Source organism: Lemur catta, chromosome 14, assembly GCF_020740605.2.
Source record: "Lemur catta isolate mLemCat1 chromosome 14, mLemCat1.pri, whole genome shotgun sequence".
NCBI lineage: Eukaryota > Metazoa > Chordata > Mammalia > Primates > Lemuridae > Lemur > Lemur catta.
This window is the reverse complement of record NC_059141.1, coordinates 64,370,228-64,395,046: the sequence shown is the minus strand read 5'-3', so window position 1 is coordinate 64,395,046 and position 24,819 is coordinate 64,370,228. Positions and strand designations below refer to the sequence as shown.

The 24,819-nt window shown below is 50.4% G+C and overlaps 1 protein-coding gene and 1 long non-coding RNA gene across 2 annotated transcripts in view; one reads left to right on the top strand and one right to left on the bottom strand.

The window, feature by feature from the left end:
* Nucleotides 1-24,819, bottom strand: part of FRMPD2 (FERM and PDZ domain containing 2) — a 100,748-nt gene that overhangs the window by 4,572 nt on the left and 71,357 nt on the right. Inside the window, exons 19-29 of the mRNA XM_045568234.1 lie at nt 23,622-23,714; nt 22,853-22,960; nt 22,641-22,757; nt 18,906-19,111; nt 15,209-15,313; nt 13,288-13,381; nt 12,325-12,410; nt 10,374-10,521; nt 8,390-8,604; nt 6,090-6,188; nt 940-1,283 (exon numbers count right to left, since the gene is read on the bottom strand). Of these exons, the coding sequence (XP_045424190.1) occupies nt 940-1,283; nt 6,090-6,188; nt 8,390-8,604; nt 10,374-10,521; nt 12,325-12,410; nt 13,288-13,381; nt 15,209-15,313; nt 18,906-19,111; nt 22,641-22,757; nt 22,853-22,960; nt 23,622-23,714 (1,615 nt within the window). The remainder of the gene's footprint in view (nt 1-939; nt 1,284-6,089; nt 6,189-8,389; nt 8,605-10,373; nt 10,522-12,324; nt 12,411-13,287; nt 13,382-15,208; nt 15,314-18,905; nt 19,112-22,640; nt 22,758-22,852; nt 22,961-23,621; nt 23,715-24,819) is intronic.
* Nucleotides 21,039-24,097, top strand: LOC123649921. The gene is made up of 3 exons (XR_006739192.1): nt 21,039-21,055; nt 22,508-22,628; nt 24,066-24,097. It is a non-coding gene; the product is annotated as an uncharacterized LOC123649921 (long non-coding RNA).

Sequence of the window (24,819 nt, the reverse complement as noted above, 5' to 3'; positions counted from 1 at the left end):
CATACTTCACAGGGATTATTGTCTCTATGGATCTGCCCTGGTCAGTCTTCTAGAATGACCACCCAGTAAGAGCCATTTAACCTCAGTGGCTTTATATAATGTCAAACACAAACCACTGTGTGCCTGCCTTGTGCCCAGGCATTGGGCTGGCAAATGCCTAGAAGCAGCACCTCACTTTGCATTTGTGCCCCTTCTTTCTGCCCCTAACGGGTTTCCAAGCACCTTGAGTATGTGTAATAAGTCCTTGTCCAACTGAATCAAAGAGTGTATTTTCCATCAGAATGGGACTGAGAACTAGAAATACTTACAGGTGGATGGGCACAAAAATGTAGACTAAATTAAAAATGGCTATTAAAATGAATTTTTCAGTCTGGTTTTTAAAGATACAGATGTGTGGGGTTTTTTTATTAAAAAAAAAAAAAAAGGTGGTGTAGCCAGGCATGGTGGTGTATACCTGTAGTTCCAGCTACTTGGAAGGCTGAGGCAGGAGTATTGCTTGAGCCCAGGAGTTCTAGTCTAACCTGGGCAGTATAGCAAGACCCCATCTCTTAAAAAATAAAAGCTGATATCAACAATAAAGCATTATATTAGCAATAGAAATGAGGATGCATACAAGAACTTCTTTCCTACTACAATGCTTTAAGAGGCCATGAAGGAGGTATGACAAATGTTTGTGTGCTGGGAGAAACCCCGAGGCCTGCCATCTGTAGACTCCAAGACATACTGGGGACAGTCATGGTCTGGGTACGGTTTGCTTCTCCAAAAGCTCAGAAGTTGTGGTTACAGCAGCCCCAGACATTATGCTTCTCTTGTGTCTGCCTCCCCTCCAAATGCCTAGAACCGTGCTGGGCACAGTAGCATCTGAGCAGATTTCTTGATTGCTTGAGTGTCATTTCTAGCAATGAAATGCATACAATTTATAAACGTGGTGATTCTTACCTTCCAAGTCTCCTGATATCACAAACTGAATAGCAGTTTTGCCTGACATCCTTTTCCAAAGAGGTCGCCAATGTTGATGCGTCCCTTTGCTGGTGAAGGTTGCATAAGTGAGGGTGGGAATCCGGAGGACGCATCAGGGAACTGGCCCAAGGTCTCGCTCTGTCTTGGCCCCATTGCACCTCCCTCATGGCCTTTTGGGAAGACTCCGGCCTGAGACCCAGGCCTTCCCCTGCGTCTGGGGAGGCACTGTCCCTCCAGTTGTCCTCTTGATCCAGGCTGGGGCTCCGCTCTGAGTCGGTGCCTGTTGCCCTGGTGAATGCTTTGTCAGCTGAGAGTATGGGTGTCTATGAAAAGAAATGCTAATTATTACTGGCTCCATGGTACACACTGAGCAAAATCTAAAAGTTGCTTCTTTAAAAACTAAAAAGCTTTTTTTCCCATGCTATGGTAGATCAGAGCAGTGACAAGATGGGCTTTGAGGTCCGCCTACCTCCGTTAGGACCCCCAGCTCCTCCACGTGCACCCACTGGGCCGGGGCAACACACTGGAGCACCTTACCTTGGGGACAAGGAAGCTCTCAATAGATGTGAGTGTTATTTATTTTTTAATGAAAAATATTTGCAAAACTTAGGCAAACATGAAAATGGGAGACAAATGTGAAAAACAATGACTCTTATCCTACTATCCAATAAGAGATTTTTTTTAAGTTTCTTTGTCTTCATCTGTCACGACTTGCCTGCACACACCCCCACCCCGATGCCCTTTCGTGGGTCTCCTCCCGCTTCTCCAATCAGGCTCCATTGACCTGAACTGCTCACATCCCCGTCGGCCTTGCAGACTCTGACTTCGATGGCCCACTATGACCTGCTGCCACTGCTCAACCCTCTGTAGAAAAATGGTCGAGTTTCAGTAGAAAACCATTCATCACCTACAGCACAACCTTCTAGCTTATCTGATTCCAGCCGTATTCATTGTTCTTGAGCTATTTTGCAACTCTATAAATAAACATGTCCTTTGAAATCTCTTTTGAACTCATTTTAACATCTGCCTGGCTCCCTCATTGAATGAGTTAAATGAAATCTTTAACATGTGTTCATTTTTATATCTGTACACGAGTCATGATTTTGCCTTTTCCTGAAAATTGTCTTTTAGCACTTGCATCCTGTGACCTCCATGCCTGACGTGATGGAGCACAGGGGTGGGCTCCCACAGCGCCCTCCCCTACCGCAGAAGAACCTTTACCTTTGACCCCAGCCTAGCGCTCTCCTCACCTTTTGGATTGCACATCCCCTGCCATGAGAGGAGCACACCCCCAAATGTGCACATTTATGCAATTATAAATCATAAACACTACTGATTGACTATGGACATTATAAAGGGATACCAAAAATCAAAACCTGAAATGCATGAGATAAAAAAATAAGGGAAAGGGCATGGTTTGTCATATTTTCACACTCCTTGGGGAGACCTCCACAATCTCATTTTTAACGCTTGCTCTCCTTCCAGCTCTTCACCCGCCGACTCGCTCCCCCGCCATCCTGCCCCTCTCCAAGGCTTCCGGTCCGTGCACCGGCTGCTCTCCCGTTCTCACCACTTGCCCACCACGCACACCCTCACTGTTCCTTTCACTCTGCCGAGTTCCCTGGGTCTTGCCCATGGGTGCTCCCAAACAAACCAGAAGACCCGGAGCTCCCGCCCCTGCTTCCTCTCTGCCTCTGTCGTACGGGTACGGTCCTTGCAGATACTGCGTTTTAATTTTAGTTCTTACTGAAAACATGAGTGGACCTCACGCCTGCTTCTGAGGCTCTGACTAGATTAACCTCAAATGGATGGCTGCAGATGAGATGTCACATGGGCACACAAGACTTCCAGATCAGCTTTCTCTATGTCCTTAGTAAATTCAGTTTTCTACCTCCATGCTCTCCAAATTATTTCTCATCTTCTCTCCCCTCGAGTCTCCAACAACTCCCCCCACCCCCCGAGCCTTGCCTGTTATTTCACAGTGAGAATGGACACGTTCAGATGAAACCCTCCATCTTCCCACAGCAAATCCCACCGACCAGCCGCAGCTCTGCCCCTGCATCACCCTTACCTACCCACCACCCACTTCCCGGCTCTAGTTCATGGTAGACTCTCAGATGAGTGTCTCTTCTCAGTTTGCACTTCTGCCTCCTTTCTCATACCCACCCCAACAAGCCTTCTGTCCTCACCACCCAACTGGAAGAGCTCTAAGCAGGGTCTCCAGTGACCTGTATCTTTCTAAAGCCAAAGGACAATTCCCTGTCCTCGTCTCACTATTTCTCTTAGTAACGTTCAACAAAACGGCCCCACCTCCTTCTTGAGAGCGTCCTTACTGGTTTGTTTACATGGAGTTGACCGTGAACTCCAGCCTTGCCTGGTTTCCCCACCACCTCCCAGGCCTGCTCTTCTCACCCACTCCCGTCTCTCTGGGCCAGGCCTCTCAGGGTTGGAGTGCCCCACGCTGACTTCTCAGCCCTCTTCTCCACTTTGTCTGTACTTGCTCCCAAGGTGATCTCACTTTTTCTGGCCCTGACCTCATACCTATTCTCCACAAACAACTGCCTAACAGACGCCTTCATTGGATATACTATAAACATTGCAGTTTTGCACAATCTCAAGTACTATTGCTTCCCCTCCATGCACCCCAAACTGCCTCCCTCCCTGTGAGCAGTCCCTCTCTTGCTAGGTGGTACACCGTTCATCCAAGGTTTGCTCACACCACACCTGGTTGCTGTCTTTCCTCATTCCCATATCTAACCCAAAAACAGTCTCATGGACTGCACCTCCCAGACACAGCCCAAATCTGACTCCTTAACAACAGTTCTGCAGCAGCCTGAGTCCAAGCCACAATAGTAACTCACCCAAATGACTGCTGGCACCTCCTGCGGTCCTCTCTGTAGCGTCAGCAACCCGAGCCATGCGGGCACCTCCCTGCTTAACCCTCCACCACGACCCCCAGCCCAGAGCCTTCCCATTGCAGCCAGGGTGGGAGCAGCAGAGCTATGGCCTCCAAGACCCTGCGATTGGCCCCTGCCTACCCTGCAGCTGCTCCCCGCGTCCACTCTCCCCTTCATCAACAGCAGTCCAGGCACACCTGTTGCTTTTGTCCCTCAAACCCCCATGTTATTCCTGTCCCAGAGCCTTTGCAGTCGCGGTTCCTTCTGCCTGGGATAGCCTTACTCCAGGTGTTTCCCTGGCTGCCTCCTTCTCATAACTGCCCATTCTAGCTATGGGCTAAATGCTCACTCCCCGGAGCTACTGGCCCTTGGTCTTCGATCTGATCACCAGAGCCACAGAAACAAATCAAAATCCCTCTTCCACATGGACGTCAGGTGGGCTCAGGGAAAGTGGGCCCCCCACACCTCACCCCAAACCCTTCCCACTAGCCTCCTCTGGGCTCTCCTGGACGGAGCTCCTCTCCAAGACAGGAGGACTTTTCCCTGGTATCTCCTAGATATCTCAACAAAAACACAGGGCCCGAGCCCCTTGGCCTGATCTTCATGTGCGTGACATGTGGCCCTGTCTCACCTGTTCTGTCACTTAACACCGTTGCCATCGTCTACCTTCTTTTCCAAACCAGCAACTTTCGGGCACCTTCCCCATAGCTCATCTCTCACCAGAGTCTGTATCAAATGACCTCTTGGAGTCCAAGCGTCAAGAGGATCTGGGTCACCAAGTCCCCTGTGCTGTCCCTAGTGACTGTCACCCTCAGTCACGATAAGTGCTCATTTTTATCCACATCTTACAGACAAGGAGTCTCATGGCCTAGAGAAGTCGGGCAGCTGCCAAGGCCTGTGCAGCTGAGCAGGGACAGGTGACCCAGGTGCCCGCCCAGATGCCCCTCCAGGACTGGGCCCTCCTCCCGCTGCCGGGAGGGACAGCTGCTGCTGGCTCCCAGCCAGCCCCTCCCCAGGAGCTGCGCTCAGCTCAAGCGAGCTGCACTCAGCCAGAGTTAGGTCCCTTCCCTTGGGGCAGCCCACACCCCAGCACTGGTTGACGCGGGGTCAAAGGCACAGGCTCTCCTGCCTCGCTTCAGGCCAGCTCTGAGGGGCCATCCCAGCGCCAGAGCTCCCTGTGGGCTCCGCGGAGGCCCCGGCTGCAGTTTCAGGCTGACCTCGCCTTCTGCCCAGCCCAGCTGCCCTCACTCTCACAGGCCATGTTCTCTATAGCCTGCCCCACAAACCTGCGCTCGGATCTCTGCCGCAGAGTCTATTTCCTGGGGCTTTGCAGAGGCCATGGTGATAGGTAATTTTATGTGTCAACTTGGCTAGGCCATGGCACCCAGATATTTGGTCAAACATCAGTCTAGATGTCACCATGAAAGTATTTTTTAGATGTGGTAAACATTTAAATCAGTAGACTCCAAGTAGAGTTTATGACCCTTCATGATGTGGTGGGCCTCACCCAGTGGAAGACTTTAAGAGGAAAGACTGGCCTCCCCCAGGGACGAGGGAGTTCTGCCTCCAGACTGTCTTTGGGCTCAAGCTTCTGCATCAGTTTTTCCCTGGGTCTCCAGCCTGCTGGCCTGCCCTGTAGAATTTGGACTGGCCAGCCCTTGCAATCACATGAGCCAGTTCCTTAAAATAAATCTTGCTCTCTCTCTGCGCACACACACACACACACACACTCACTCCTAGTAGTTCATTTCTCTGGAGAACCTAACTAATACAGGCATCAAGGTAAAACTCCCAAACGTTCTGTTTCCAACGCCTCTTTTCTCTGCACTAGACCACACATGCCTGTTTATGCTTTAGGAGAGTGGATATATATCCTGTTTTCCACTTCATTTCTCAGAATGGAAATTCTTATTGGAAATTCCCTTGGTCTACTCTCCTGGCTCCCGGCTCCCCCTCTCTTGTACCTGGGCTACCTGAGAGCCTAGCCTTGAAGTTTCACAGCCAAAGTCTCAACATAGGAACATTTACGGGAAGACCCAGATGTTGGTGAGGCAGAAGCAGGGAGGGGAAGGAGGCCGACTGAGCTTTTGAGGTCAGCTCTTCCCTGCCCCTGTGAGCGGAGGAGGCACTGCACCCTGCCTACGAGCAGTGCTGGGCTTCTCAGGTCCCAACGGACGGGAAGGGGGTGCCGGCGGGAGCCGGGTGAAGAGAACAGCAGACGCTGCATCTTACCTGCCGGCCCTGCTCCATGTCGGGCAGCGCCCCTGGAGGGGGTCGGCAAAGGAGGAGCGTGACTTCCTGCGGGGCCCCACGCAGTAAATGGAGCACCTCCTACGAGAAGCCAACATCTGCAGTTAGATCCGGGCTGACATCACCGGGGTCTCCTCCTCCGTGCTCCCCACCATCTCCCAGGTGCTGGCTCCCCTCCCTCCACCCTGATCCATTTCTCAGCTCCAGAGAACTTTCGGGAACAACACTGTGGACCTGGCTTCCAAAAATCCAGAGAGCCAAGGCTGGTGGCCTGTGGCTCCCACAAAGACGATGCACAGATACTGGGCTGGAAACGGCCAGGATCTGCCCAGGGCCTTTCCAGGGCAGTATCTGCCAACAGCAATGCCTTTTCTTCGGAGAGAGAAAGACTGACTCAAACAGATGGCTGGTCTCGTCTCAATTTCCCTTCCCTCCCCCCCTCCCCGGTCTCAGAGGCCATCATCATGTAGCCCCACCACCCCAGTCACTAAAACCTGGCACGTGGCTCTGAGCGTCCTGCCGTGGCTTGGCTTGGGCTCTGCGAACCTCTCACCTGTGACATTGCAGTGACCTCCTCTGTGCCCCCTGCCTCCTCCAGCGTCACCCACCTGCCTTCCCCCACACCGCCCAGGGTGGTCTTTCCAAAACGCAGATATGATCAAGCCCTGCTCCTGCTGCACCCTCCTCACCCCTGCTGGCTCACGCTGTCCTCAGCATTAGCTCCGAGGCACAGCACACAGGGTCTGTTCTTACCTGCCGCTGCCTCTGGCCCCAGCTCAGTCTACGCCACCTGCTCCCACACCCTAAGCTCCCGTCATGCTGGACCTCTTGCTCCAAGCCACCCTGTCGATGCCCAGGACACAAAGTTGCCTCGATAGCTCCTACTTCCCATCTAGACCAGGGTGTCTCAACCTCTCAGCACCACTGACATCTCGGGCTGGAGAATCCTTTGTTGGGGACACCTGTCCTGTGCATTGTAGGATCTTTAGCAGCATCTCTGGTCTCTACCCACCAGATGCCTGTAGCACCCATCAGTTGTCTCTGGACTTGGTCAAATGTCCCCTGAAAGGAAAAGTCATCCCTGCTTGAGAAGCGCTGATCCAGACCCCCTCAGTCCCTGCCCCGGCCGCCCAGGACTTCTGAGGGATGTGCTTCCTCCCTGGCTCCCTGGTGTAAGCACTGCAGCCCGGCTCTCCTCTCCAGGGACACTGCTGCTTCCTGTCTGGGAGCTCTGAGCCCGTGTGGGCCGTCTGCCTCTGTGTTCAGGCCCTCGCAGGGTTGCTGGCCCGGCAGCAATTCCCAGAGAAGTTCTTGGATCAGCGTATGGGTGGACGAAGGCGCGGCCTCCCCACCCAAACATCGCTGTTCTGAAGACGCCATCCCCGGCCAGCCCAGAGCCGCTCTCCCCCTTGTCCGTCCCGCTCTGTGCTCCTGGAGACACCCCCACGTGGGCTGCACCAGGCTTCCTGCTGGGCCCGGCCAGGAGAGCACGCAGGGACCAGAGACAGGGAGGGGCAGAGGTCGGCGTTACATCCTGGCTTTCTCCCCCAGGTTGCCACAGGATGGCTGCGTCCCCCAGCTGTGGTCCCAGCTCGTGCCAGCAAGTCCCCTCCACCTGGCTCTCTCTGTTTCTGGGGTTGGGTAATTGCTTTTTCCATTCCCTTCGGGCTTGGGGGGCGGGTAACTGTACCCCACTGTTCCCAGCCCTGGGCCTCTACATGCCCCCCAAGCGTCCCAACAACCTGCCTACACCTTTATTAAAAGCTCCTCAAATGACTCAGTTTTCTGACTGATATATATATATATACAGTACCTCCTCTCATTGAGATTTTGTGCTACAAGCATTGAGAACAGTTCACTTTCTACTCTCTCCCTTTCTTTTTTTTAAATTACGTTTTTTTATCACAGGCAGAACAACCAGCATAACATTCTATGGCAAAAGCTGTAAATTCAGTAGAGAAATGGGAAGGGGAGCAGAAACGGACGACTCAAGCCCCTTCAGCCCCCGCACCCACATCCCTGTTGTGTTTTAAGAGACATCAGCACAAAAGCCAGAGTTTTATCTTCAGCATCACCGATGACCCTAATGAGAAGCAAGCCTCACTCAAGGGCAGGTATTTAAGAAAAGAGGTGGAAAATTAAACACAGAACGTTCTGCCAGTTTCTCTCCGTGTGATCCAAGTGCAGGCCCCAGGTATGAGTCTCAGAGCCCAGAGCGCGCTCTGCAGTGGGCAGGCCCGCACGAGCAAGGCCAGGGCCAGCCGGCACTCGCAGCCTCACACCTGGAAGAGGAGGCCTTCCATGGGCCTTCCATTCACGGCCAGGATGATGTCACCAGCTGCGATGGCCCCGTTCTCCTCAGCTGGCTGCCCCGGAAAGAGCCTCTTAATCCTCACGAGATCACTCCTGAGGTGGCTGCAGCTCTCCTTCTCCATCTGCACGAAACTGAACCCCAAACCATTGGCATTCTTCTTCAGTTTGACTTCGAATTTAGGACCTGTATTGTGGGATGTTAATAAAATTAAACCCTTCAGTAGAGTACAAGTGAAATTGAGCAGTCTCAAAATGCAAATTGTCAAGCAGATGAATTATATCTGTTTTACATAAAAAGATTTCATTTGCTAATTTTATGACAGAGTCTATTATCCATGTTATAGATCAGAGCTGTACAATAAAATGTAATGTGAGCTGCAAATACAAACCAAAAATGTCACTTCAAAGTTTTCAAATAGCTACATTAAAATAAAAGCAAAAGACAAAAAACAAGCAAACAAAAAATAAATGCAAAAAATTTTAAAAACAATTTAAGAAGTAAAAGAAAACAGGTTAAATAAACTTTAATTGTATATCTTATTTATCCCCCATATATCTAAAATATTACTATTTCAACATGTAATCAATACAAAAAAAATATTAATGAGATATTTTACATTCTTCTTACAAACTAAGTCTTCAAAATCCAGTATATATTTTGTCCACTTTGTCCACTTTTCAAGTCCTCAACAGCCACGTGTGGCAAGTGGCTACCATAGTGGACAGCACAATTATAGACAACCAGCTACATTTATATGTAATGATACGGTTGATAGACACACACATGCCCTTGGCATTTAGTAAAGCTTGTATTACATACAGGCCTATTACTGCTTTAGAACTCTAGCCATTTTGCAGTGTGCTCGAAACTAAATTTTGCATAATTAGACCACGGAGACAATTGTGGCCAACTCCATGGATAATGTTTTGGCTGCTGTTTTGTTTAGCCATGTGGACTGACCATAAGACAAAACAGTTGCCTCTGGGCATCAAAGATGGACACAGCTGGGCACCTAGGTAGTCTGGTGGCCAAAGAGGCCTCTTGTCCCCTCTGTCTGCCCCCCAGAGCCCAGCTGGCCATCAGAGCAGAAAGGGACAGAGCACTGACGTGTGAACTGACCAGGGCAAGAATGGAGGTGTCTGAAGCAGGTGTGGTGCGTGACCAACTCCACCATGGCCAGACGGCCTCCTCAGCTCATTCTGGAGTCAGTTTCCCAAAGGCCCACCATGGAGTGTGCAGAGGGGTGAGGACAGAGGGGAGAGGCTTGGTTTAAGCACAAGTGTCCCCTCCGCCCCACCCCATCTCAGCCCTTACACTCAAGCTGCCTTGCACCTTCTGCTGCAGAACCAGAAAATCTCCATAAAGGGCCTGAAAAATGGCTAAGCTCCAAATCACGACGTACTAAGGAAATAAACGTTTTCCTAGCAGGAAACAAAATCACAAGGGAAGTGCAGAGGGGCAACCCATCAGAAGACATGCAATTATGCCCCTTTAAACTGACGGTGGGCTTGCCTTTTAAAATGATGCTAGTAACAAGGCTAGACTGCTGAACACCTTCCTCTCCCAACCGGCCCAGTCATTCCTCAGATAACTTTGTTACGAACGCCTTGGCTGGAGCCAAATGTGTCTGAAAATGCATGACCCTTTCACCCCAATTTCATACTAAATACCTATACACAAACATTAACGTCCCAGCAGTTGATCCAAAGACTGAGGAAAGCTTGGAGGCAGAATTATGCCTGATAGTCATTTTGGGACAGTGCATTTGTTCTCCAGAAACACGTTCCATTAGACTGGCCTCTGCCACATTAGAAAGCCGGTCACATCGTGATCGCTACTGCTGGCTGTCTTCTGAGAACCCAGAGCAGCCTTCCTGCTTTCCCTTTTGACTTGACAATTCAAAAGCAGCACGCGATAGCATGACAATAGTAGCACTGAATTCTCTCTCTTACCATCTGTCACCGAGACACAGCTCGAGGGCCTGCCAGGCAAGGCTGTTACCAAGGAAACAGCCGCATGTTCATCTTCCATCCTGTCATTAGCAGAAGGACACTGCTGTGTGGTCCTGGGGCCTCTTCTCTCTAAGACCAGTCTTGCGACCTAGAAGGATGGGGTAGACAAACCTGATTCACACTTCATATGGCAACCAGGAGGCACCCCCTTGACTCTGCAAATGCTTCTTAATTTTCCGACGCTTCCAGTCTGCTGCTTCATTCGAATCTCCCATCTAGCCTTTTGTCGGGATCCAGACCCTTATCTCCAGCTGCTATTGGACAAGTGCACCTGGAAGTAACATATGTCCCTCCTTTTCAGCACACTCAGTGCCAAACTCATCTTCCTCCCCTCGGTCACCCTCACTTCCCCTTCCTCATTCTACCCAAACATTCCTCTGCTTGTATTTGCTCCCTCAGACAGGGAACCATGCCCCATTAACCTTCTAGGGGCCACGTTTGGAGTGGCTCAGCTCTCCCGCATCTGGTTTCTAAGGCTTTTGGGTTTCCCATCAGAAACAGTTCCCCTGTGCTCCTCCTCCATCCCCTCTCCCACTCCAACGTCCCGCTAGGCTGCGGCACGCTCCAGGCAGTGTGGCTTGCTGGACCCTGGCTGTGCCTACTTTGGTCCACCCTCAGGACGGCTGCCAGTGAATTGGTCTAAACACAAACTGAGCATGCAGCACTGCTGATCAAAAGTCTCCAACATTCCCATCATCTAAAACCCAAACCCAGAGCATGGCATCCAACGCCTGTGCCAAACTGCCTTCCCCCTTTCTTTCTGGTTTGATGTCCCATGCTTCTTCCCACAACACTGGATACCACTGCCACCCAAAGTGCAGGGCAAGAACCAGAGGCTGGATATGACACAGAAGCTCTTTAGAGACGCCAAGCTTCCGTTAAGGGCCTTGGCCCTGTCTCCATCCTCCTGCTGCAGCTGTCACTCAGCACTTGGCCAGGATCCCTGAGTGACAATTTCTACCTTCTATCACCACCAGGAGGCCAGCCAAGCATCCTCTCTGGCCATGTTCATTAGCAAGGTCTAAAGAACAGAGGGTGCTAATAAATTGTGACTCTGTTCTCAAGATATGTCAACCAAAGTCACCAATATAAGTAAATTTCACCAGAAACCAGAAGACTGCTTTGGGAAAGGAGGCAGAAAGTGGCCAGAACACTTCCCAGCAGTCTGCTGGACGGGCCTCAGGAATCCTTCCTGTCTCTGCTGCTTCCTCAGTTACCAGGACAGCATGATGCCAACTCTGGGCACTAGAGCAACGAGAGGCTCCCACGCTCGGGCAGAGCACTGAACACAGTGTGGTAACGTCAAAACACCGCCGGGCACTGCAGGGAATACAGACCACGTAACAGATGAACAGCTCCACCCTTGGCAGCCTGGATTTCTACCTCGATTATGATGAAAAGAACCCCAGGATGGTCTGGCCCAGGCCCTGGTGGGTATGAACACAGGGTGATGGGAAGTGGAATGAACTGGGGGTGCGGTGGGTTCACCACGTGCAGAGGTAGGGAGGCAAGAAGGCCTGAGAGCAGATGGATGCTCTGGTCAGGGGGCTCCAGCAGCCAGAGCCAGGCTGGGGCCGCGCTTCCCTCCACCCGCTCTGCTCTGCTGTCTGACTCCAGAACCCAGGCAAGCCGCAAGTGAGTTTTTCAAGGCTATTTTTAGGAGGTGAATTTTTCTGCCAGGAAACATCTGTCTGCTACCTCCCAGGTTTCACATCGCCATGGAAAAAGTGCTGGTAAGAGGAAGAAGTGAAAGAGAAAAAAAACAGATGAAGACAAAAGTCTTGTTTTGTTTCCTGCCTGCCTTCCCCCTACCCAGAGGCAACTGCGGCTTCTGATGGTGCCCAGGAAAGCTCCAGAAGGAAGGGCAGCTCCCCAGCCAGGGCGCACTCACCTGCCCAGGGCCCTTGAGGCACTGCACAGCCTGCTTGTGGGTGAGGCCGCATAGACTCACTCCATCCACCTGCAGGAGCCGGTCACCTGGGAAAGGGACAGGTGTCATGTCCCCGGCGCCTGGGGCTGCAGAAGGACCCTTTCTGGAGGCCCCTGCCTGGTGCCCGCCCGACGCAGCCTCCAGGGGCAGGGCAGGCAGCAGAGGGGCCAGGTGTCCACGTGGAGCCAGCAGGAAGCCTGCCTCTCAGAACACCCTCACGCCCGCCTCCCGCCTCCCGCGGCCTGAAACAGATCAATGATATAAAAGCCTTTCTATTATTGGCTCACAGAAAGGTTGAGCCAGCTCTGTTCAACCTTATCCTATCTCCTGTTTTCCTGTGAAACCATTTTTGAAAGTATTTTCAAGTTGCTTAGATATTTATATCTCCAGGATTTTTCTTCCTTTTTTAACTTCAAAAAAGGTCATAGTTGATGCTGGGGACATTGGAATACCACGGGAAATGGAGATAAGAACCTAGGTGCTGCTTTGGCCTCAGTCCCGGCAGTTCTGGAGAACAATCAAAATGACCCCCTTCCATCAGAGCGGTGGGAGCTGAGGAAGGGCAGAGAGAAGGCTCACGGTGCCCCTGTGTACGAGAGTGGGGCACCAAGGCCAGCTCTGTCCTCCAAGGGAAGCACTCGGTTCTCCCATGAAGGCCGAACAGCAACGTGCTTCTTTTAAGTCTTCTGTTATTTTTATATCCCCTTACCCTTCCCAACGTGCCACTGCAAACATTCCACCCATGTTAACCTGTCGAGCACGTTCCATCATCGCCTGTCCAGGTGAGGAAAGCACAACCTGGAGAGGCAATCATCGGCACAAGGTTTCCGAATGGGAGCAGGGCCCGGCCTGGAGGCTGTCCCTCCCTGCCCAGGCTCTCTACACCGCGGGATGCAGAGTTCCCACCACGGCTCCGTCCCTCACCCTGCAGGATCTGCCCTTCCTTGGCAGCCGGCCCTCCGGGAACAATGGATTTCACGTAGATCCCTCCATAGAGCACGCTTGTGTTAATGCCTCCCTGGAAAACACAACAAAAACTCACCACCCGTCTGGCCCCTTCCGGGGAGCCCCCACCTGTCCACCACTTGATCCCACAGCCTCATCTCCATCCGGCACTACCTTCTGAATTCACCTGTTTGTTTAGACTGTATTCCCCACTGCACAGTAAGGTTAGGTGTTCACCAGAAATAGAACAACAGACTAGAAGCCATGTGAAGGAGCCGTGCCATAGCCCCAGCCCCGGCCCCAGCCCCAGCCCCAGGCCACATGGGATGCACCACGGCCTCTCCATAGGTAGCGACCAACAGAGGTAGATATGGCTCGGGCCTGAAGGCTTGTGCCTGGCATGTCTGGTGTACTTTGATGGGCCAGAGGATCTGTGCATTTTGCATTGTAACAGACATCGCCAGATTGTATCCCAATGCGAATATGGATATACTTATTCACATTTCTCACAGCTTTGTATGACGGTACGATTTTTCTGCATCCCACCAGCTATATTTGGCCAAGCTGGTAGATATAAAGTTTAAATTTCATTTTAATTTGTATTCCTGCAGCTTTTTATGGGGGGTTGAGTGTTTTTCATTTGTTTAATGGCCATTTGGGTTTGAGTGCAACATTTCAAAAATTATTTTTGAGATTAAATTTCCCCAAAGAAAATCCAAGTTTTTTGCCAGCCAAAGGAAATCACCAACCTCTTCTCAGCATATATATATATGTATGTATGTATGTATGTATGTGTGTGTGTGTATATATATACACACACACACATATACATATTTATTTATGAATAATCCAAAATTTATCATGTTTTTCAGATAAGAAATAGCTATGTTTGGTGTCTGATAGGATTGTTATGCCAAGCCAAGAATAAATTGACCATATTTGGTACCAGCCTGTTCACTCCATGTAGACTTATGAGCTTTATTTCTTGGTTTCTTACTTGTCCCCTTAAAATCATCTACAGATAACAAGTTTATTGCAGGCCAATGGTCCAACTTTCCCGGTACTCTTGTTTCAGGTGCACAGAATTGTCACATAGGAAAGCAAAGAATGTTCTCCATTCACTGGTCTCTTGGGTTTCCTTTGGCATTTCCTTACCTGTTAAAAATTCCATTCTGTTTCCAATCAACAGTTAAACCCAACAGTGAGGTTCCTGAAATCCAGACCCATTCTAAGGTCTCAAGGTAACGGATAATTTTCAGTGCTCAGTAATAAACACGGCACTTTCCAACCTCTGACCTCTGGGTCCTCACCAGCTTTGTGTGTGCTATTTTCTAAACCCTTGAGTAACCACAGTTACATGGGTAATCTCCCTCCTTGAAGGTCTCCTGGGTACAGCCCAGAACCCACATGCAAAGTGCCAGTCCTAATGGAGGCCCAGCTGGTGGCACTTCGTCCTGGCCTAGGAGGTCGAGCATGAGGCTCACCCTTATCCTCCCCTAGATGATAGTGGACTGAGCCCCTCACCCTTGGCCAGATGGCAGCGGACTGCCCCACTGGCCTTTGGCTCGTGTCCCTGAAGCCCCACCCTGCTGCACTGTCCCTGCAGTCCAGCCTGACCTCAGAGTCAGAACACGTTGCCAATTCCTCCCACGCTGCCTCCCACGTTGCTGGAGTTCCTTAGCGCCTGCTCCGCCTGACCCAAGGTTTCCCAGTGCCTCTCTGTTGTCTTTGAACTCATCCCCCCACTGCAGGGCCCCACTGACCTTTTAGGTCACCACTTGCACTTGTGCACAGAGAGCACGTTACTGAAGGTTGCCATCTGAGGGCAATGCCCACCCCGCCTCCGCCTCCGGATAGACATCTGTTTAACTGCTTTCTAAGCTCGCCTAACAACTCTTACAGTCACGCTGAATCCAAGTGTCCCATCTTCTTTAACCAGTTCCACGAAGTAGATTTCACCAGCCTTGGTCTCTGAAGGTGATGGAGGACGAGAAGAACCAGCATCCTGCCCCAAACAAACAAAATAAAAGAGGCATGAAGGCACGTGCCCTGTCTGAGCAGATGGCACCTCTTAGCTCTGACCTGCTCTCAGGAGCAGGCAGCACTGCAGGCCAGACAGAGCACAGGCTTCAGGCTGGGCAGCAGGGGATCATTTCAGCTTTACCAGTTCCTCTCCATGGGGCCGTGGACAAGCCTCTCAGTCCTTCGAGACTCAGTTTCCTAATCCACAGAACTGGCATGAGGTCCCCTCTTCACTGTGTGATTGTGAATGATGCCCAGCACCTAGCAGGGGATAGAGAAATACAGGTTCCCTCCTTTCTGCTCATGATGCAAAATCCATATTAGAACTGAAGCTATCCAGGTACTTCCTGGTGGCTTCACACCTGATGCCAGCCAAGTAATGGTTTGCTGGATACCAGATCCACAGCAGCTTCTCGAGGCAAAAGACAACTTCAGAAGGACTTTTGATTATTCCTAGCAAGAGTGGCCATGCAAGATCTCTACCTGACAATGGTTGAATGCTTTAGGGAATGACAGAAGAGAAAAATTATCTACCATGTACCAGGCATCTTGCTTGGTACCGTAACAATAACCATGTATGACTTACTCATTCATTTGTCTAATCATGATTTATTGAGCACCTATTATGTTCCAGGCACTATGCAAGTTGCTGGGCAGAGAAGTGGTAAGACAAACCTGTCCATGTTGAACTACTTTCTAATAGGATAGAGACCTTTAATGAACAGATTCCCAACCAATTAACCAATAACCAATGTGATAACAACTGTGATTGTGACAAAGTGTGTGTTGCCCCCTGAGGAGGCCGAGGGTGCGCTGGGCTGGGCTGGGCTGACCACCACTTCCAGGCAGAGAGTGCCTGGCTCACTGCTCCTGCCCCACTGGCCCCTGTGCCTAGAAGATGGGTCTGTTGTCCTATCTTGTCCCTTTGCTTAGTGCATCCCAGTCACCATATTGGAAAACACTATTAACACACAGGAAAACAAACAAGCTGAAGAAAGCTGAAAAACTACTAATGCAACAGAGGAGGTTCCAAAGGGATTGTAATAGTAACTGACAAGCCTCGGTTCTTCCAGAGACTTTGCACACCCATGGTCTAGGGAGGTATTTGGTCTAACTTTTACAATTCAAGGAGTAAAACCACAGCTGAGGGTGAGACCTAACATGAGATTACAAACTCAACCACACCACAGAAGGTTACCTGGCCACACAGCTGGCCACGTGACCCAGAAGAGACTGGATTTGGATTGAACGGGGACCTCTGTGGCCTTGGAGTGCCATTGCTCCCTCAGCCATCGCCAGAAGCCAGCCTGCAGGTTCCTGGTCACAGAGGCCCCACCCTGAAGGCCGCCTGCCCTCCTTCCTGCCAGAGGAGACCTCCCAAAGGGCAGCCCAGGGTGAAGGTTTCTGCTCTGGAGGCCAACCTGTGGACTCCAATCCCAGCTCTGCCCCTTACTCCCTAAGGGACCTTGGGCATGTTCCTTTGCTCTCTGTGCTTCAGGTACCCCAGCATTAGTGATAATAATTGTCTCACAGGACTGCCAGGGCGCCTCTCTGAGCAAGCATATGTAAAGTGATCAGGACGCACCTGACGTACAGGTAGGTGGGCACACAGGGATGGCAGCTGTTATCGACATTCTCTTGCTGACCCCCTGCACCCGTTCTTCATGGGATGTGCTGTCCTGGTGAACACCACGGCCAGTCAGGAAGGCACTGACATTCAGGGAGCCTACTGCATGCCAGACCCTGGTGACAGGTCTGAAGACACGCCACCCCAGATATGGCACCTCGGCATATTGAAGACATTTAAGAAACAGCACGTGCAGGAAGGTTTCCTCCGTAGCAGGTCATAAAACCCAAGGAGGATTTTCTGACCTGCCCCAGAAGCAAGGCACGAGACCCTCAAGTGAGAGGTGCCTCCCTTTGCCAACAGGAGAGGAGAGCTTATCTCTGAAGACACAGGGACACAGAGAGGAATATGGACAAACAGGCCTTGCGGAGTCCCCTGGTTTATGCACTCCTGCCCTGGTCTGATCATGTTTCTCCACAACTCTCCACGCTTCATCAGACCTACTATGAAATGGTGTGAACTGTTTCTTCAGGTCTTCATTTCCTTATGAAGGTTCATCAGTGGTCCCCAACCTTTCTGGCACCCAGGACCGGTTTCATGGAAGACAATTTTTCCATTGACTGAGGGTCGGGGGGAGCAGGGAGCAGGGAGGCAGAGCTTAGGTGATGCCAGCGATGGGGAGCAGCTGTAAATATAGACAAAGTTTTGCTCGCTCATCTGCCACTCACCTTCGGCTCTGCATTCTGGTTCCTAAGGGCCACAGACCAGTAATGGTCAGCGGCCTGGGTGTTGGGGACCACAGTGTTATATAAAATTCATATTAAAGAAATTTGTGTGCTTTTCTCTTATTAATCTGTCTTCCAGTACAGGGGCCCCAGCCACTGCACCTAAGATGGCTAGAAGGAAAGGACAGGTTTCCTCCCTGACGCTGGGCACAGCCCCTTTGTCTCCATGGCTCTGTGGCCAGGCATCACTACCTCTATTCACAGATGAGAGAAATGCGGTTGAGACAGGTGCTATAATTTGCCTGTTTCAGCCAGAGTCCCACCAGGAATGGGAAGGAGCACACACCCAACCTGGGTAAGGGAGGAGAATTCATGCAAAGCTGCTTTCAAAGGTGTGGGCAGCCTTTAGAGAAACCAGTAAGAAGCAGCTGAGCACCTTGGGGCGGGAACACTGGGGCGTCACCACCCTGGAGCCCAAGAGGCAAGAGGAGGGAGTGGTAGGTGGGGCCTAGGGAGTCCTTCTATGGCAAAGACCACCTGATGGGAGCTGTGCTTGTCAGTAGAGGGACACAGCCAACCTGTGTCAGCACAGGGACCGTGGCAAGCCTGTCCTCACCTTCCCCCAACTGCAGGCTCCTACTGGGGCTTCTCCTGGGCAGAACCAACCAGAAGACAGGGAGCTGACACAGTCCACGCATGTCACCACGCAGGGCCCAGAGAAGAACAGAGAGGCTGGAGATGGTCTCGAGGGACCAAGGGAGCCTATGCCACTCAGCGTCCAGGGAGACAGAGGAAGGAAGGCAGAGCTGGGACTGAGGTATGTCGCCCTCTGTACACCTAAGCCGGACCTCATCTTCTGCCACAATGGGTGGTGATCAAGGGCAAAGCCCCCAAGTTGCCAGCTTGAGGACCAGCTAGAGGCCAAGAATAGGAGAGGCCAGATTGCCAATGCCTTGCCCTTGGCAGCAACCAATTTTCCATGTTGTTATTATCAGTAACAGTTATAAACAGGGTCCAAGGACACTCCGACGCTGAGCCCTGTGGCCCAGGCAGTGCGCTAGGAGCTCTGTCTTCTCCCTGCATGTTCTTCTCCACAACATGCAGTGCAGGCATTTACTGCCACCTTACAGATGAGGAAGCTGCAGGTCAGAGGGGTTAGGTAATTTCCATCCACCTGGCATGGCAAACAGAGAGCAAGGAAGGACTGGGGAGCCAGGCTGTTGGATGCCTCAGCTTGCTCTCTTTCCTCCAAATTCTAGAAAGTAAACCCTAGGGATGATTACCTTTACTGGCAGCGGGGAGAGCTGAGGCCCTAGCCTGGACATTAAGCTCTGCACCCGAGCCACTCCTGGTTCTTCAATATTTCCGTCCTGGTCTTGTGTGTGCAACGACAAGCTTCCCTGGTGCCTGTGGCTCAGGATGTCTGTAGAGAAGATCCCAGAACTCGCTGTGCTATTCTTTTGTTCATTTGGGGTATTTCCACAAACGCCTATAAAAATAATCCAAGAAGAAGTCAACAGCTTAAAAAGCCTGGCTTCTCAGTGGCATCTCTGTGGGCACAGAGATTTCCTCCAGTGACAGAGAGATCTTTTATAGCTGCTGGGAACAACATGAATTTAGCACCCGTGAAAGACGGTGCATTTAGAATAGAGAAAGGGAAGATTCAGGATGCGATTTTGAAACCTGAATAGAGATTATATGACCCAACTATGAAAACACAGGCGTAACAGAAGTTAATAATGCCAGCTCTCCCTTCATAAGCTCTTGCCATATGCTGGGTGCACATACATGCACATGGAGGGATACACACACACACACACACACATACACACGTGGTGGGTACATATTCATGTATATGTATACATTCCCATTGTCTCAACAGACTCACCAGGAAGGTGTTATCCCTGTTGAAACATGAGAAAACAGAGTCAAAAGGATTAAGTAACTTGCCCCAAATCCCAGTATGTGGTGCTGTCTTAAACCCAGCCTCTCCTAGAGACCCCACTGAGCACATCTGTAATCACCAAAGACCATTCTGGGGGGCTCGGTAGTAAGCAGATGGCAGGCCCCTGTGGGTGAAGGCTGGACCACTGATTCCTGTTTACCCCAGGTTTGACTCTTTTTTTTTATGGTGTTTTGGCCTATTTTCCTTCCCGTTTGCAAGAGGTCCAATTGTAAGATGGGGGGGTGACTTAGTGCAGCAGCCACTGTTCTCGACTGTCCAGCTTGTACTGTGGCCAGGTGGTTGTGCAGAAAAAGATTAAACATTTCTTCTTCAGAGCGTCTGGATCAAACTTGTCCCAGTTGGAGAGAATGCGCCCCAAAGGGGTGTTAGGAGGGATTTTTGATCCCTGTGCTCCCATCTTGTCAAAACCAATGCGAAGCCGGACACACAGGTGTTCCAGCGCAGAGCCCTCTTCCCCAGACAGAGCGATCCGGGTGGGTCACAGCACCGCGTGTCGGCTTCGCAATCTGGTTCTCGGTCATTGGAGTGCTCTTGGCCAAAGAATGACCAGACACACCAAAAGCAAGGTAAGCATGAAAACGAGGTTTACTGAGGAAGAGGGAGATAGGCTTACAGAGCAAGAGCAAGACACATTCGCCACAGACGACAAACTGTTACGACTGTAGTAACAAGAGGCCCAGGTCTGACTCGACCTGGCACAGGACAGAGAAAAGAACACGAGGTCACGATCAACAGGTAAAACCTTGGGCAAGGTATTTAACATTTCTGGACCGCAATTTTCTTATATCTAAAATGGAGATAATATCAGTAACAATATCATAAGGTTGATGAGGCTTAGAAATTATACATAGAAGATTTTACATATGTAGAGAAAGAGATAAAAATATATATGTATATGTAAGAGAGAACATATTCTCTTACACATAATATGCATGTGTATATGTCTACAGCTCTCATATATATATTTACATATACATATATATACACACACAGCTTAGTACATGTAGAGCCTCAGTAAATGTATCTGCTATTAACATGTTAAGTATTAGCTGCTCAACAAATATATGTGGGAGAAATGCATAATAGATTTTCTTTAGACTGGATATATAAACATACAAGTAGATTTACCACTTTTGATACAGGCTCATTAGCACCCACAGAAGTGCCCAAACTCACATGCGGAATGAATTTGATTTGAATGCATTTGATTTAATGAATTTGATTTGAAGTTATTCCAATCTAAAGGTATTCAACAGGGAGTGGCAGGGCCACTGCTTTGTAATGCTGCATTCTGGCTGTTTCATTCACAGATTCTGCTGTCACTGTCCTGGCAATACCGTAAGCGTCTGTGCATTTTTTCCCACACCCTCTATGAGAGATGAGGATGGGACTAATGAGTGAATTGAAAAGTCAAGCTGAGCAGCTTGTGTCCTGCCTACTGGCCGTGAGCTGGGAGACCTTCTGTGGGTAATTAAAACTCAATTTACTGTAGACCACGATGGCTGCGCATGATGGGCCTGTTAGCGGTCTGATCCGACCTCCACCCTAGACCGGCTGCCTCCATAGCAACCTAACCAGATAGAAAGTCATGGCGGTCGAGTCCCTGCCCGTGGAGACCCAGCTAGTGTCACCATGGAAACATCTTCCTCCAGCCGTGGCCCAGCTATGCAAGGAATATCTACTGTGATGAAGGCAGAGATAACAACAGATGACTGGGGCCCCACAGTGAGAGGACGTGTCATTTCCAGCCATTGTGGGAAACTCATGCTCTGGAATTCTAATATGAGGCTGTGGATTGAGCATTGCAGACTTTGGGTGCCAATTTTTGACACCCGCCATCATAGCGTGTCATCATTGAACTACATTGAATTGTGATTCAGTCACCCACATTGCATTTCCTGACAACAGAAGGGACGGTTTGACTCCTGCTCTCGGTGCAGGGAGTAGACGAAAATGCAGGGGTTGCTAAGCTGCCCCAGGAAGAAGGGTGGTGGTGCTGGGAAGCCCCACAGAGGCAACGAGCAGAGGCAGCGAGCAGAGGCTGGCCTCACGAACATGCTGAGGCCGCCCCTGGGGCAGCTCGGACCACAGGATGAAAGGCACATGGTTGAGGTCCCAGCAATGCCACCTCCCACCCCCCATGGCTTCCGGCCCAGGGCAGCTGCATGGCAGTGTGTACATATGGAAGTGTGAGAGAGTGTGCCTAGTTTTCAGTGGGCAAGGCATATGGGATGCTTGCATTTAGGAACTGGAAAATGCTGGCTGGTCTGACATGAAGCATTTCTGTATAGAAGGGAAAATTGTATAATACCCCTAGAGTGCGAGGAAGCAGTTTATGAGCCTGAATGTGCAGCCAGTCTGCTGTTAGCTTCCAGGTTCATCCAACCAAAAAGCAACAGTGGTCCCCGGTAACTAGGGTGGAGGGATGCTATCCTCCCACCTTCTACCTCCATCAAGCCCCCCAAACCTGTCCCAAATAAACATAATAATATTACTCTTTAAGCAGTTGTTGCTCTCTCATTTTTATCTAAATGATGAAGAAAAGCATCTTAAAAAAAAAATACTTTGCTCTTTGGGTTGATCTAGAACATGCACACCAAGTAAGAACAGCAGCTTGCTATGCAAATTCAGCTTCAAGAACAGTTCCCTGTCTCCTTCCCAGCTGACTGCTACACCTAAACCCAAACTATGTGCAAATTCTGGAGCAGCCACTTTCAATAATTACTTGGGTGACAATAAAAACATCCTCCCTCATGCAAGGAAAGTGGGCAGAAGAACACACAATGGTTGTGTCCGGCCATGTCTCATAAAGAATTAGAATAGGTTGCTCACTTTCAGCAGAACAAGCAGCAGTGGAGCCCATTCTGCCCCGGAATGGCGAGGCTCACTGATTTGTGCCTCTGCATTGCTTCTTCACAGCCACTCTCACAGGCAAAGCAACACAAAAGACCTGCATGGCCTTGCAGACCTAGCACCTCATGGTAATAAGAGACTCCTGAAAACAGACGAGGTTCTTCAGCTTCCGAAAGCAGGTGAGAAGGTGAGAACATACCTTTTGTCTGAGAAATGATTAATTCTATGTCGTCGGGAGAATTCTGAATCATTCTAACAGCCATGCTGAATGTGAAGCCCTCCAGACTGATGTGATTCAGGGCTAGGATCTTCCCTCCTGGAAAAACAAAACATCTCAATAATCCCATTGAGGAAGTGAGACAGAGAGGTTCCTTAACGCAGCATCTCTGGCAGTTTAAAAAGAAGATATACCTGGTTTGATGCTTTTAGCTTTTTCTGCTGGTCCCCCAGGTATAATGGCAGATATGAAAATGCCAGGGTCAGCTTGGCCTGCATTCTCTCCCTCATTAATGACAAAGCCTGTAATCCAAGGCGATATTTGATAATAAGATAATGATTTTGCAGCTCAGAGAGGTTAGGTTATTTGCTTCAGATCACACAGCCACCAAGTGGCACTAGCTGATACTTGCACCCAGATCCTCTGAGGATCCTTTCTACTCGGCCGTGCTGCAAGGAGAAAAGCGGATCTCCCCCCATTAGCTGAGGCCCGGAACACAGCCCGCCGGCGTGCACTGGGCTTCGCTCCAGCAGGTAACCAGAGCTAGTGAAGGGGTGATTCTCAACCCAGCACCCTGTCTCAGTGTCTTATTTGTTATGTGGTTTTTAGGGTCTTAGTATATGGTCAGTAGTAAGAGGTGAAATGACTGTTCTTCTCTGTCACTGAGGAGCTAAATGGATTAGGGAAGGTTGTTACATGGTATTAGGGACAAAAGGCTTTTTCTATATTGTGCTTAGATGCACCCCAAAAACGTATCAGGCCTAAAAGGAAAACATTGAAACCAAAAGTCCCATTACTCTATAGGGACAGTTAAAGGGGGGAAAAGGGGAACGATCACTGAAAATGGTGAATTGGGAGAGCAGGGCCAGGAGAGGAGGGTAGAACAGTCAACAGGGAAGACGGCGCACACCTGCCTCTATGCCCGGCACTGCAGACCCGGCCTCGCCGCGGGGGCCCTCTTACCAAAACCGCGCTGTGGATCGCGCTTCAGGGTCACACACACGATCTCTCGGCCTGGTTCCGCTGTAAAACTCTTGCTCCTGTTATTCTGTGACCCTAGAGGTGGAATGAAAGCACCATGTTGTGCTTTTCCCCAAAATTATTTGGGACCTGATACAAAGGAGTGAACAGTATTCAGTATTTCTAGCACATGCGCATGCACACACACACACATGTGCATACACATGTGCACACACTCATTCCTGAAAAGCAAAAGTAGTTCACATTTACCCAGCAGTGACCCAGGAGGGTCACTGAACACACACGTCCAGTGAGCCTCACTGCGTCAGTGCTGGTTCAGTCTGGGCTTAACCAGCAGGAGCAAGGGCAGGGTAGGCCATGGTGCTTGTTTTCTGCGTGACTTACATAGCTTTTTTTTTTTTCTGCATTGGCCTTGGGACAAGACAGAAGATGAACAGTGAAAACTAAAACACAGGGATGAGACAGCAAAGCCTTCCCATCTTGGACCTCTAATAATCAGTGGGTGACACGGCCAGCAGGCCAGCCTCGGTGCCCTGGAGGGCCCCCCTGGCTTGGGTTTTGGAGGAACCCCAGACGGCGCCCTGAAGCTGTTGCCTGCAAGCTGGAGTCCTGGGCGGGGCACTGCCGTGCTTGCCACAGCACACACAGCAAAACCCCCACATGGCGACCACGTCTCCCCGGCAGACAGTTCACGGCACAGGGCTGCCTGGGGGGATTCCAGATCCAGCCCCAGGCTTACTGCTCATCAGGCAAAAACATTCTCCCTAGTTATGGAATCTCTTTGTCCACGCAGGGAGGACGTGTGACAGAAGGGAATACTGTCTACGCTGCATACATTTTCTGGTGACTACTAAGAGGTGATCTTCTGGGCCCGCATGGAGAAGCTAAAACGGAGGGTGCATTTTCCTAAACACACCGCTCAATGGCGAGTATTGTTCCTTCTGGGCCGGAGTGCTGAGAGTCTCTTCTCCAAAGCTAACACGTCTCAGATCCACATACCCACCCAAAGCCAAATGTTGACTCTGAGATTTCTTTCCAAACATAAAGAGTTTTGAAAATAATTTCAAAAACCTAAGGTTGTGAACAATGTCTAGGAAGCAAAATGAAGTGGTGGCAAAAGATGTAAAGCAAACCTCCCCCTCAAGGTTTCGTCTCCTGTACCCCAAACCCGGTCCCAGCC